The sequence below is a fragment of the Microcebus murinus genome, chromosome 9, assembly GCF_040939455.1.
Source record: "Microcebus murinus isolate Inina chromosome 9, M.murinus_Inina_mat1.0, whole genome shotgun sequence".
NCBI lineage: Eukaryota > Metazoa > Chordata > Mammalia > Primates > Cheirogaleidae > Microcebus > Microcebus murinus.
The window spans coordinates 54,573,182-54,586,622 of record NC_134112.1 but is presented as its reverse complement, the minus strand read 5'-3'; the positions used below and the strand labels follow the sequence as shown (position 1 = coordinate 54,586,622).

At 30.7% G+C, this 13,441-nt stretch overlaps 1 protein-coding gene across 8 annotated transcripts in view; it reads right to left on the bottom strand.

Annotated features, from left to right (window-relative positions):
• Positions 1-13,441, bottom strand: part of PCLO (piccolo presynaptic cytomatrix protein) — a 356,900-nt gene that overhangs the window by 121,778 nt on the left and 221,681 nt on the right. For all 8 annotated transcript variants that reach the window (XM_012779513.3, XM_076006473.1, XM_076006474.1 and 5 more), the window contains exons 8-9: positions 9,051-9,187; positions 1,902-1,992 (exon numbers count right to left, since the gene is read on the bottom strand). In XM_012779513.3, the coding sequence (XP_012634967.2) occupies positions 1,902-1,992; positions 9,051-9,187 (228 nt within the window). The remainder of the gene's footprint in view (positions 1-1,901; positions 1,993-9,050; positions 9,188-13,441) is intronic.

The window sequence follows — 13,441 nt, the reverse complement described above, 5'->3', positions numbered from 1 at the left end:
CATATTCAGTAGTACAGGTTAAACATAACAAGAAATTATTTTTACTATTATTTTTGGTAGTATTAGTTGTTCTTTATCAGAAGAAAAAGAATCATGCAGAGAGATGACATAGTACATTGCTAGCAAATTTGTTGTTCAAACCAATAATCCTCTTTTCTCATTCTGCAAAATCTATATACAGAGGAAACTGAATTCAGTTTTGAGACTAGAATATTTATAACAAGAAATCAATAGCACTTTTTGTTATTCTTACATTTTAAAAATTTTTTTCTAGTTGAAGTAAAAGAAGCAAAAAGAAAAATAATGTGTTGTAAAAAATAAATAATAAGGTTGAGGGGATAAGTCCCTTAATATAGCATAAAAACAATAATACAGCTAGAAAATAGGTACATTGAAACTGGGTACTGACGATTTAGAAAAAATGATCTGAATATTTTTATTGTCCATCACAAAAAAATAATTTTGGCATTGCTGGAAAGTATTATGTTGTTTTGCTTTATGAGCTGGAGGACTGCAATAGTTTTTAGCAAGTAATTACTTCTACAAAAAAAGCCCTAGGTTTTAAGATTCACCCCTGGAATTTTCATCAGTACTTAAAATACAGTCTGAGCAGCATTAAAACTATGAAAGGTTGAATTATCTGTCTCTGGCAGAAGAAAAATTACCTATTCTTAAAAGGAAAACAACATTAGACTCCTAATCGATTCATTCTCTATGAAAATAAAGAGAGGAAAATTGCTCAAAGCAAAACCTATTCTACATCCACATGTTCCATTTTCTAAAATCTGCAAGGAACACAGCAATTGCACTGAAGAAATACCTCCTTTGTTCTTTGTTATATTAGTACTTTAAAAAAACAATACATATACCTTTTATATCTACTATCTCTATATATCCATATATATGTATATATATTCAGGAATGTTTTCTGTTGATGTACAGAGTCCATGCAACTCAAAGAATATACTTGAGTGAGCATATAGGTAATGTTCATCTTTTGAAACTTCATCAACCTTGAAAAAATTTATATTTAATCTCACTGATTCAAATAATGAAATATTTGTCATATAAGAATTCTATTATCTTTCAAAAGTTTCAAGATCATGACAGACGAAGGAAGATTGAGGAAAAATCAGATTGGCAGAGATGGAGGAGCCATGTCAAACAATTAAATGCAAAGTGGGATCCTGGATTGAATCATAGACCAGGAAACCAAACCAAACCAAACCAAACAAAACAGTGGTTTAGTGGGAAACTCCAATTTGCGTAAGGATGTTTTAATAGTATCGCATCAATGTTAATTTTCTGGGTTTGATCACTTTATTGTGGTTAGATGTTAACATTAGAGAAACTGAGCAAAGAGTGGGCAACAGAAATGTCTGTATTATTTTCTGAAAGTCCAAAATTATTTCAAAATAAAAAAGTTTAAAAATTCCATCATCAGCTTTGGTTTATAAAAGGACACAAACAAACAAAAACCTAGTATAATTGACAGTGTTCAAATTGAGCAGGTAAAGGGAAATTTGTTCCTTAGAAGAATTCAAGATAGGTTTTTACTTCCTGTATAAGACTGTTTTATACTCATAAAACTGACCATATTACTTAATAAAGCAATGATTATGGAGAATTGCTAATAGCATGCATATTAAAAAAATTCAGTTAAAGAATAAGGTAAATATATACCATTTAGTAACTCCTCATATTAATGATCATGTCATTCATGTTTTTATGTTCAAATGTATACCCTACATATTTTTTTACACTTTCCAACATATAATTTTTAATAGCAAAAGTGATGTTTTCTAAAATTTAATGAGCCATATCAACTGAAGTCCAAATATATGTGCATACATCAAGCTGACATTAGACTAAAAAAGGCTAGATTATTTGATTTGCTTTACCTGAAACTGTGTGATCCTTAGAGTCTCTTGTTATTTTTATCCTTGCATGAGGAAAGATGTAGTGCATAGTCTTCCCGTTCATCTGTATAATCTAAGACATACATGTAATAAGGTGAAAAATCAATGTTAAAGACACTTAAAGTGCAATATACAGAATTAGACTTGTTCATTTAAAAGCACATTGACTAACCACTTTGGTATAGTGCTCACTGGCTGGGAAACCTTGCCCACAGCCAGCACTCATAGTCCATACGATAGTTTGGATGGATGCGTTTTGCTTTTGTGTGATGAGGAAAGCTTTAAAGCACTGAAAGCTTGTTTTACTTTACAGGCAGCTTTATTTGTAATGTAAATCAGAATAGGTAACACATACATATATGTTTTCATTATGTTATTTTTAAATGTTCATAATTTTATTTTGATAACTGAAAAATTAGAAAAGTCATACCATGGCTGTCAGCTAAAGTCGCTGTGCACGTTCATCTGTGGCTGTCGACTATAGTCAATGCTGGTACCGAAGTGGTTAAGTCAATGAAAATGTAGAAGGTTCTCAAATGATGGCAGTTTAAGCATCATACACTAATACTATATGATGATAATATTGGTTTCTGAGTTCATTATGGTTTTTGCATTTATAACCAATTGTGCTTGAAAATTGATTTGTTGTATTTGGGGAATTAATGAGTGCATATAAGAGGTTCTGAAGGATGTTTGTTACTACAGTAGTATGTAGTTAATATTAATGACAGTGGATCTACAATGCATATGGCAAACTTCCAGCTGCTGATTTTGCGCTGAACAGCCTAGAAATGAAAAGGCATTTTAAATTACCAGCAACTTTGTGGTGCTAATGGAGGAAAGCTGGAGAAGATCCTCTCCCTCCACATCTGTATCACCATAAGTAGGGTGGCTATATATTTATGCTGCTTGATTTTATCATGGAATTGCACTTCTTCTGAGCATATCTTCTAGAAGTTTCAGTGTACACTGGATGCTGAGACTAATTCTGTATAAACAAATAAAGCATTCTAATGCTATGTTCATTCTAATACTTTCAAAGCCTCTTTTGTATTCAAAAGTTGTGCTATTGATGGTGTTATTTCTCACAGATATTCCTTAGGGTAGAAGAAGTATACTTAAAGCTACTGTTGCAATTATCATTATTGAGACTTGAATATGAAACTACTATAGACTGCCTTATCTCTGTTTCCACATGGTGAAATGAGGTTTCTGATACAAAAGTTAATCAGCAAACTTGCACTTTATATTTTATGGCACTTTGTTTTCAAAAGCAATTTGTGAAATAATGAAAAATATAAATAGTAAAATATTTATTCAGAACTATATTAACAAGATTTTATTAGCATGGAGTCTTGTATCTATTGCCTTAGGAAAATTGTTGAATTAAATTACAAATGAAATAAAGTTTAATATAGATAAACATTTCGTGCTACCTATTTTTAAAATGTTTAAGAAGTGTTTGTGAATACTAACTCAAAAGATTAAACAATTAAGAACTAAAGAGATGTATATTTTCTAAAGGAAGACTCCTTGGAAAACTTGTGTGATTTTGATGTGCCCTAGTTAAGTTCAGATGTACAATTGTTAGAATTCTGGATGTTAAAAGTAAAATAGATATTGAAAAAAATGCCAGCTAAAATTATAGCCTTTAGCTTTTATTCTCTTTAGAAAAGAATAAGCTTAATCAGGCCTTGGATGAATATAAAACACTCTCCAAATAACAGCAGAATCCTGTTAAGTCCAGAAATATTATGAGAATCTACCATTATAAAACAAAAATATTATTTGCAGTATTATAAAAGAATCAGGGTTAGTGCAATTATTCAATCCAGATAATTCATACTATGTAAACCACTGAACACCTTACTCATATTCACAACAATAAGAGATTACATTTCTTTCCTTTCTCCTCCTCTCCTGTTCTCTCTTCTCTCTCTATCCCTTTGTCTTTCTATCTGCCTCTCATTCTCTTTTAAATTTTCCTCTTACCTTCTTACCTCTACTCTCCTACTCTCCCCCTTATCTTTTCTCCTTCTACTTTCCTTCTTCCTTGCCCCTAATTTGCACTTAAGTCTTTATTTTGGGGGGAGAAAATTAAATTCTGTATGTTGAAAATTCTACAACTATTAGATACAACTAAACTTTTTGCTGGTACTATAGATCATTCATTAAAATTGGTGGATGCTATTTTACCTCAAATAAATGATAATTTCATGTATTACTTAGTAATTCTTTTTAAAAGCTATTTTTTTGCTCACTTGGTCAAAAATAAACTAAGTAAACACAATTTTGCTTTTTAGTATTCTTTCCACTGTCCAGATTGGGGAGGAGTTGATGTAATCTCATAACACATCTATTACATGGTTTAGAGGAATAGTCAGGTTTCCTAAATTTTTCAGCAGAATTTCATCAGCTGGCTAGTATCACTTTCTAATTTATACCTATGATGATGTTAGCGGAAGGGATGTTGAACATCATCATTTTCATGAATCCTGCTTTCAAAGCATCTTATACAATTTCATATAGTTTCAGAGACTGTCTACAACCAGCTTCATGAGTCTACTCAATAAATCGAAAACATAAAACTACCATAATTATGATCAATATGATTCAGAGGCTACAAGAAGCAGAGGCATCTGTCTCCCATGTATAAACTAGATAAATCTCAGCTTAATTGTCACCATTGCAGGTGAATATTGAGAGAGTCCTATAGCAGATGGGGTTATAGCAGTAGATATTACCACTGCCAAATAAGAGTAGGAACAAAGCCAGGGGGGCAGGACTGATGTTAAGTGGTTCCCCATATCTCATCATTATCTTTTGGTGAGCCTGGATTGACAGAACTATCACCTGTATGCCTCCCAGAAGAATGATTGTTCCTCTTCCCTACCTAAAATGTTTCAAAATAAATTATTTTCATGAATTGAGTCTTTATACTCTCAGTTAACATACCTTTTATTTATGCAGACATTCCCTCACTTCAATACCATGTATGCTAGATACAAGGCCGAGTGCTCTGCTAGGCTCCTAGCCCTGTGCTTAGGCACTGTATACACATATACCATAGATGAAATAGAGAGCTGTTGCTTTCTAGGTGCACATAGCCCAAGACATAAAGCTTTGGGTACTACCGGAGCACCTAGAAAGTACACTTACTCCATATGTGGGGAGGTGGTGGCGGTAGTGTCAGGGAAGTCTTCTTGCAAAATGGGGCATGTATATAGACACCTGAGTGATGAGTAAGGTTAGCCAGGGGAAGAGTGGAGGAAAAGTATCCAGGGAGATATATTCAAATGCCCAGAATAAAGAGAAAGTTTGGCTCTTTCAGAAAAGCTTAATGTATCTCAATGCAGCAGTTACATGAGAATTACAGAGGATGTGGGCATTAGTGCAGAGTGGAGGGATTTTATTATAGTAAGTGTTGACCTTCACAAGCATCCTGTGAAAGGTATTAGTCTTATTTATAGATTAAGTTACTGAGGAAAATTAAAAAAAAAAAGAGGTTAGGTGATCTGTTCGCTTCACAAAGAAGAGCTAAATTTTCACTGAATAATACTGTACAAAGGTTTAACATAAATATATATTAATATATATGGAAGAAAGAATGGATTTACAGATTTGGTTTATTGTTATAGTTAATATGATTGTGAGTTTAATAAAAATTTTCCAGAAGTAGTCTTCTACCCCTCTAAGTATGTTTTACATAACCTATTTTTAAAAACAGATAAATTAGAGCTTGCATTAGTCAATTTGGTTTTATTACTTATGCCTTCAGAGCCTTTTATGAGCATAAATTCTTGTTATGCATAAGTTTTCAAATAAATGAGTTTACTGGCACCAAGAGTTCAATATTATATTTTTATGATTAGAGATGCAAAGAAGTTAATAAAACAAGGATGTCATTTTGCTATTCTCTAAGCCAAAATATAGTTAGGATGAATTAAAGAAGATGATAGCATTTGAAGACATATATTAATGTAAAAAAGCAGAAATTTTGAACTTTAAACTTTTGAACTTTATGTAATTGAAGCATATGTTATCTTGTATGTAGAGTCTATTTGGAAAAAACTATGAAGAAAAGCAAATAAATTATTTTCACAAAAGTCAGGATATTTATATTTTATTGGTGAGGGAGAAGTTATGATCTGGAAGGAACACATGCGGGTTTCTTGGGGCAGGCAATGTTTTTTTCTTGGCCTGTGTGATGGTTATCTGGCCATTCACTTTATAACTATTTTAAAACTTTACATATTTGCAGGTTTGTTAACTGCATATATAGTTTTTCTGTTTGTATATTAGATATGAAAATACAGGTATAAAAATGATAAAATATAAAAAATTATATTTAGCAAGAAAATACATGTGAATCTGTTATATTTACCTAAAAAGAATCCTTATGTTTTCTCCTTTATCAGATATAGAAATAAATGTATTAAATAATTCTCACATTTGCCCTCTCTGCTTAATTTTGGCATTCTATCAGTCTATAATTATATATTGTTTAACACATTGACTGCCACACTAGAAAATTTTTTTTCCTTGGGGTCATGGTGTTTTATTACAAAAATAGAACAAAAACTTCAAAAACAACATGATCCTTTCTAATTTAATGAAAAATTTGTTATTTATTTTATTGTTTTCTGTGTGTGAATTATACGCAACTTGAAAAACCGTTCATGTGGCTCTGAAGGTAGCGACGTGTGAGTTACATATGCTTCATGGGCCCCAGGCTCAAAACTATCGTGAGTTAAATACAACTCACATGGCACTTAATGTGTTAAACTATTATGTACTATATACTCAGATCAAAACTATAAATCTGTATATATTAGTAACAGAAAATAAGAAACAAAATGTCTTCAAGGGTATCCATATTTCATCTGCAAAGAATAGAATTTTAACAATTATTGTTCGGGTAGATACAGATTACTTACTATCCTTAAAGAATATTAGTTAGATAAATTAGTCGGAGAAGACTATTCTGAGTACCCATAGAAATAGCTATTTTGGGAAATAAATGTACTGGAGTTGTTATTTTTTAGCTCTTCAGTTTATAATGTTCATCTTACCATAATTTTGTTTAAGTATTTATGTTTTCATTGACTTGATCTAGATTTGTGGGAAATACTAAACTTCAGAGAAACAAATGATATGGGTATGATATAATAAGTATATCATTACAGAGAGATTCTTATAATAGAATACATTTAAGGAAGTTATTTTCAACTGATAAATTTATTACTTTAGTAACTATAGATGAAGTTAAATTTAAGATTTTTAAACATGTTCAGAATGGTTTTATTAATTAATTTTCTTATTTATTAATTTTTACTTCCCAACCAGATCTATTTGGTGAGAGTTGAAACACAACCATAAATACAATTTTAAGAATAATAAGATAAGCTAAGAAAAGTATAATTCAATACCATCTGATACATTAAAAAGAAGTATAAAGAAATGGAAATATGTTGACATGTTTATGGAGGTAAACACAATCCTAAACCATGAATATATTAAAGATATCAAAACTAAAGAGAATATTTATAATATTTATATTATCTTATATTTATAATATTTATATTTATAATATTTATAGAAAGTTCTAGAAATTAAGATAGCATGTAGAAACATAAAACAACATAATTCTGAGAAAAGAAAATTCTGTTTAATGGCTAGAAATTTGTCTGTAAAAACTGAAATTGCTTAGGAAGAAATGAAATCTGAGAGTAGACAGTATTTATATATGTAAAAGGCTTATTTTCTTTTATACCTCAATATGACAAATACTCAATTAAATTGTAGTAAGTTAATATGGATCTTCTTAGTTGTTCAGAATATAGTTGTTTTCTTTATCAATGAATAATTAAACAGGAGTATTTAGGAGTTGATGTAAGTGAAATAAGTCAACTATCTCTTTTGCAGATATTTTAATGATCATAATGAATACATAACTTGCAAATATCTGATCTCCTAAGGCAATTGTTTTAAGGTCACTTGACTTCCCAGAGTTATTTCCTCCAATTTATCCAACTGTTAATCTACCAGGTATATTTCAAAATTCAACTCAAACTTCACCTCATTTACTTTATTTTATTTTTTTTATTTTATTTTATTTTATTTTTTTGAGACAGAGTCTCGCTTTGTTGCCCAGGCTAGAGTGAGTGCCGTGGCGTCAGCCTAGCTCACAGCAACCTCAAACTCCTGGGCTCGAGTGATCCTTCTGCCTCAGCCTCCCGGGTAGCTGGGACTACAGGCATGCGCCACCATGCCCGGCTAATTTTTTTTTTTATATATATATATCAGTTGGCCAATTAATTTCTTTCTATTTATAGTAGAGACGGGGTCTCGCTCTTGCTCAGGCTGGTTTTGAACTCCTGACCTTGAGCAATCCGCCCGCCTCGGCCTCCCAAGAGCTAGGATTACAGGCGTGAGCCACAGCGCCCGGCCTCATTTACTTTAAAATAAGATGAATTTTTGTATCATATGTATCTAATTGTGAAATTTTTCTCTAAGTTTGTTTCTTTATCTACAAAAATATATTAATGATTAATACGTACTTTCTGTGAGTAGTTTTGGAAATAAAATGAATGCAAAACAACTAATATTTCCATATAATAGACTCTCTAAAACAGAAGTTCCCTTTTCTCCTCCAAATGAAGTCTTTCTATCACAGCTGACTTGGTTTGGCCATCTTCTTATTTGCTATTTCTTAGCATCTGGACATATGGTTATTAGAAAGCATTGACTATTACTCAAATCTATTTTGCTCAATATTCCATATGGTCTCAGAAGCTCAGTCTCTTCTTGTATACCAGTGAAGGATTTGTTATACAAACTTAATAATGATCTGTTGGAGGAATGAATCACTTAAATTGCCCAGAAGAAGTATCATAGCTCTAATCCAACATCCAAAACTCACTGTTGATGTCATAGAACACTTACTCCTTTTAAGTTAATGGAAAAAAATCATTTGTGAAATTGACTGACAAATAACCCATTCATTTCAAAATAATGAGACCATTCTAAAACAGAACTGAGTACTTTTTTAATATATATATGTGTGTGTGTGTGTATATACATGTATATATACATATAAATCTAAAGCAGATTGCTAAATATAGCACTTACTTGCTCTTGATGTTGACTGAGTGGTCTAGAGTGGACCAATCTTTCTGGCAGTTTTCGGTCTAGACCATGTCCATTTTCCAAACGAGATTCCCTGGGTTTATCAAACCAATCTGTTTCCTCTCGACGCAGATGATAGGCTTTGAAGACCAAGCAAATATCAAACACTTGCAACCACCGCTAACGCAGATGATTGAAGGCAGCAGACATTCTGTAGTACTAACATGCACTAGGCTTATAAACCATACATGCATTTCAAACACGACTCCTAATGGGACTAGAAGAATTATTTTCATATTATGCTAAAAATAAAATTATGTCAGAAATTTGGTTCCATAGAATAACCTGGAAAAAATGATGCACACAGATGTTCACAATCTCAGAACAAAATAAAACACAATCAAATTTTAAATCAGGAGAAAATAGAAATTTAGATAGTGATGGAATAAATAAATGAACAAGTGACCAATCCTCAAAAGAATCATTATATTGAACCTCATTCCAGTAGTTCCTACCTACGTACATTCTCTCTCATACTCTCCCCACAAACCACCACTGAAAATCAAAAGAAAATGTATTCCTTGAGTATGAAAGTTTCTGTCACCTTCCACTATTACATTAATCCAGTGCTAGTATGTGGCTGTTTGCTTTAATATTTTTTGAAAATATGACATTCTATGACATTCACAAATCAATAAAAACATTTATTTCTAAGAGAATCCCAGGTGTTATTGCTAGGAATATATGTGCCATGAGCACTTAGTAGTCTAATAGTAAAAATATATCTATTATAATTTTAAAATAAAAATAAAATGATTATTTTCTGAAGAGAGCACTGAGTTAGAAATCAGATTGAAAAGTTGATTACCTGCTTTTTATACTTAAACTGTGATAAAACTTGACCTCATAAAATACTTTTTTGAAAATGCATCCATATTTAAAGTACACAATTATTATTTAAAATTTTTTTTATCTCATTAATTAGTATTTCTCAGATCTTTTAAGGCTATTATATAAGAACTGAAAATCTTATTTTATTTAATATTTAGACTTTGACTTATTTAAAATTATTTTATCCTTTGTAAAAGGATCCCTACTTAGTAGTTTCTAGCATGCATTGCTACTTCCTAAATGGCAGAGGGAGCAGCCCTTCTCAAGTGCTCATCCTGAAAGATTTGTGGATGACGCCGTCAATTTACACCTTCTTGAAACTCCAGCTTCTACAATGGCATGTATTGAGTTCTCTCCTTTATCTTATAGTTTTCTCTTCCTGTCTACAGCCCTACCTATCTTCCCTTCCAAAACTTCCTCCCAGACCTTTCCCCCTAGATCATTTCCATTATTTTTTTGCTGGCAGGGCTGGCAAACCCACAGCATATGCATCTACTCACCTCTATACCTCCTGTGATCTTGGTCAACACTGGTAATTAACCACAGTATTTCTCCCAATAAACAAGAAATGAGAGAGGATATGCCATCATTTAGGCACTCACTCTTAGATTTGAGAAAATACAACAGTACCCACCTGGTTTGTGGTTGCATTATGTACTTGACTGATCTCACTTATTAGACTCTAAGCTGCTGAAGGCAAGGCTCATGTTTTCTTTTTTTCTTTGTTTCCCCTCAACACTAAAAACAATGCCTTGCACATGGCATAACATTCAATAAATATTTGTGGAATGAATGAAGCAAATAATAATTTGTCATTGACTAGAGAAATTTAAGTATCCTAATGTTGAAAACATTTAAAAACATATTTTAAAATAATCATTAATTTGTCCCTTGGGCTTCATTAATAAATACACATTTTTTTCACAATCTACTTTATGATTTTATGGTTTTCCACAGTGTAGTCTTAATTTGAAACCAAGTGACTAAACTTACAAAAACATTTAGTGTAACAGACATTTGATCAGCAAATATAAAATAAATCCATTATTTAATCATCAATCTCTGAAGACTTATTATTCCCAACCACACTAACACTATTATGTCTTACTTCTTATAGACTTTTAGATTTCTCATTAAAGGAAAACCATAACCATACTTATTTTAATAAATTAATATTTGATTAATATAGTACATAATTTTGCATATATTACTTTCTCAATTGCATTTGAAATAGAATTCTATAAAATGTGTATTTACTTTGGCTGTGTCTATAGAAAGAAAGGGGAATCTCCACCTGACCTAAATTTTGTTGATTTATTTCCAATTCTGATTACATACTTTGATTTTCTGTTACTTCTTATAATAACCCTGTATGTAACTAAATGAGGATACCTATTATCCTTTACACAGGAATTTATAATCAACCAAGAGCAACCAGATTAAACAATCTGTTTTTTTATTGGATTTTGCCTTCATCATTTAGAGCCAGTTATACATAAATGTTAATCATTTTAACTGCAATTGTCTGATCTTCCATGGTAAAGTTTTTAAAGGCCACTTTAAAAATTAAATTTTATGACAATAATAACATTTTCCAAATTAGTTTATGTAATTTGATGGAGATTAACATCCCTTTTAAAAAATTAATAATATTTTCTTGAACACCTAGATGTAAAATACAAATAAGTTATTTTTGGATCTAGTATTGTTCATATACGACAATTACATGAATAGTTTAATCTTCAGTATCTAATTCTTATCAAATCTTTTTTAAAAGACTGTATATATTGATACTTCTTGGGAGGGCATAGGATGAACATTTTAGAAGAATGTTTGCAACAAAAGATCTGTGGTAGTAGAAATAAATATAACATTCTTCAAGCTAGAAGGATTAGGAACATAATTTATGTCTACCTAAGTTTTTACCTCAAGGGAGATATTTCAAAATTAACTAAAGTCTCACAAAATACACCTAAAAACCATCTTATAGTCTATAACATAGCGTTTAATTAAATTTGGAAAAAGCATGTAAGAAATTTGAAAGCAATAAATTTGTTTTGTTCACATGACAGTAAATAACCTATAGTATATTATACTGTTTAAAGTTATCTTAATATCATTCAAATACAGATATAGTATATATTTGCTAAAAATTCCTTAAAAATATTCCTCATATTACATGAGTTCATAAATGTCAGAAGTTACATGATTGGGAAAAATAGTGTCTACTTTTTCCCTTCAATACCCAAGAAATTCAAAATTTCAAAGGAAAAGTAGACCATGTCTCTCTAGAAGAAAAGTTACATATTTTTGCAATATGAAAGCAAAGAAAATATGTAACATTTTACCACATACATCTTTTAAAGATAATCACTACAAATGACATACATACTATTATATATAATTCAATTTGTTATAGTTGTCCTTTGTCTAATTCTATATCAATATGTATTTTATGAAAAATTTTCTCATGTACTTAATTTTTAAATACATTTTAATTTCTTCTAAATTTTAATTGTTTACTCCTTTAGTATCATCTTTCCACATTTCATAATTTTGTATGTTGCATGATGTCTCATCATCTACTTTATAAATTTTTCAATCATCATCTACTTCAACAATTTTTCATATAGTCTTTGATGATTATTACTTATATGTCATCCAAACATATAAATGAGAAATAAAACAGTAATTTTTATAAAGTATATGTAAATAAATGCTACATAATGGGATATCTAGAAACATGTATATATTCAGCACCATGTTGACAAAATATCTGTGATGAATCAATGAATTTGTTAAATTCTTTCCATATACATGATTATCATGAACACACAACCTTTAAGTGTTTACTTATGGCATAGACCCTCTAGAGTTTTTGTTTTATTTTATTAATCTATAGATATGACTATTGAAGAACCTTCTTACTCTTCTGTAGTAGTCATTTTATACATATAAAATGTGGATTATAAAAAAGTAAGGAAAATATTAAAGACCATTTCCACATACTATCACAATTCTTACTTAACTACAAAGATTCAAACAATTGGCTAAATTAAAAAATAAATAAATTGAGTATTTTATGTCATTGACTATTTGCCAATAAAAAGTGGTCGATCCAATAGCCTGTAGAAAAGTGACTAGCCTACTGTAATTTCACAAAAAAAAGCAGTTTGTCCTTCAGATTCAGTGATTATTTCTGTTCTGTAAAAAAATAAAAATTTAGATTTGAATTTCTAAAATCATATCTGTGTCTAGATACAGAAGGAGAAAGAAAATCCTTTTCATAAAAACATGTATTTTCCTGTGAGCCCTCAAGAAAGACGTTAGATTTGAAAGGGAAGATGTTCATAGTTAGCATAGTTCTGTGATGTCTCCAAAGGCATAAAATAATATTTTATTTCCAGAACTCCATCCATACCCACATTCAAACATAAACCAGAGGCAGGGGAAGAAAGAACCAAGAGTCATGAATACTCTTGGTATGGGCAAAGCTATTCACA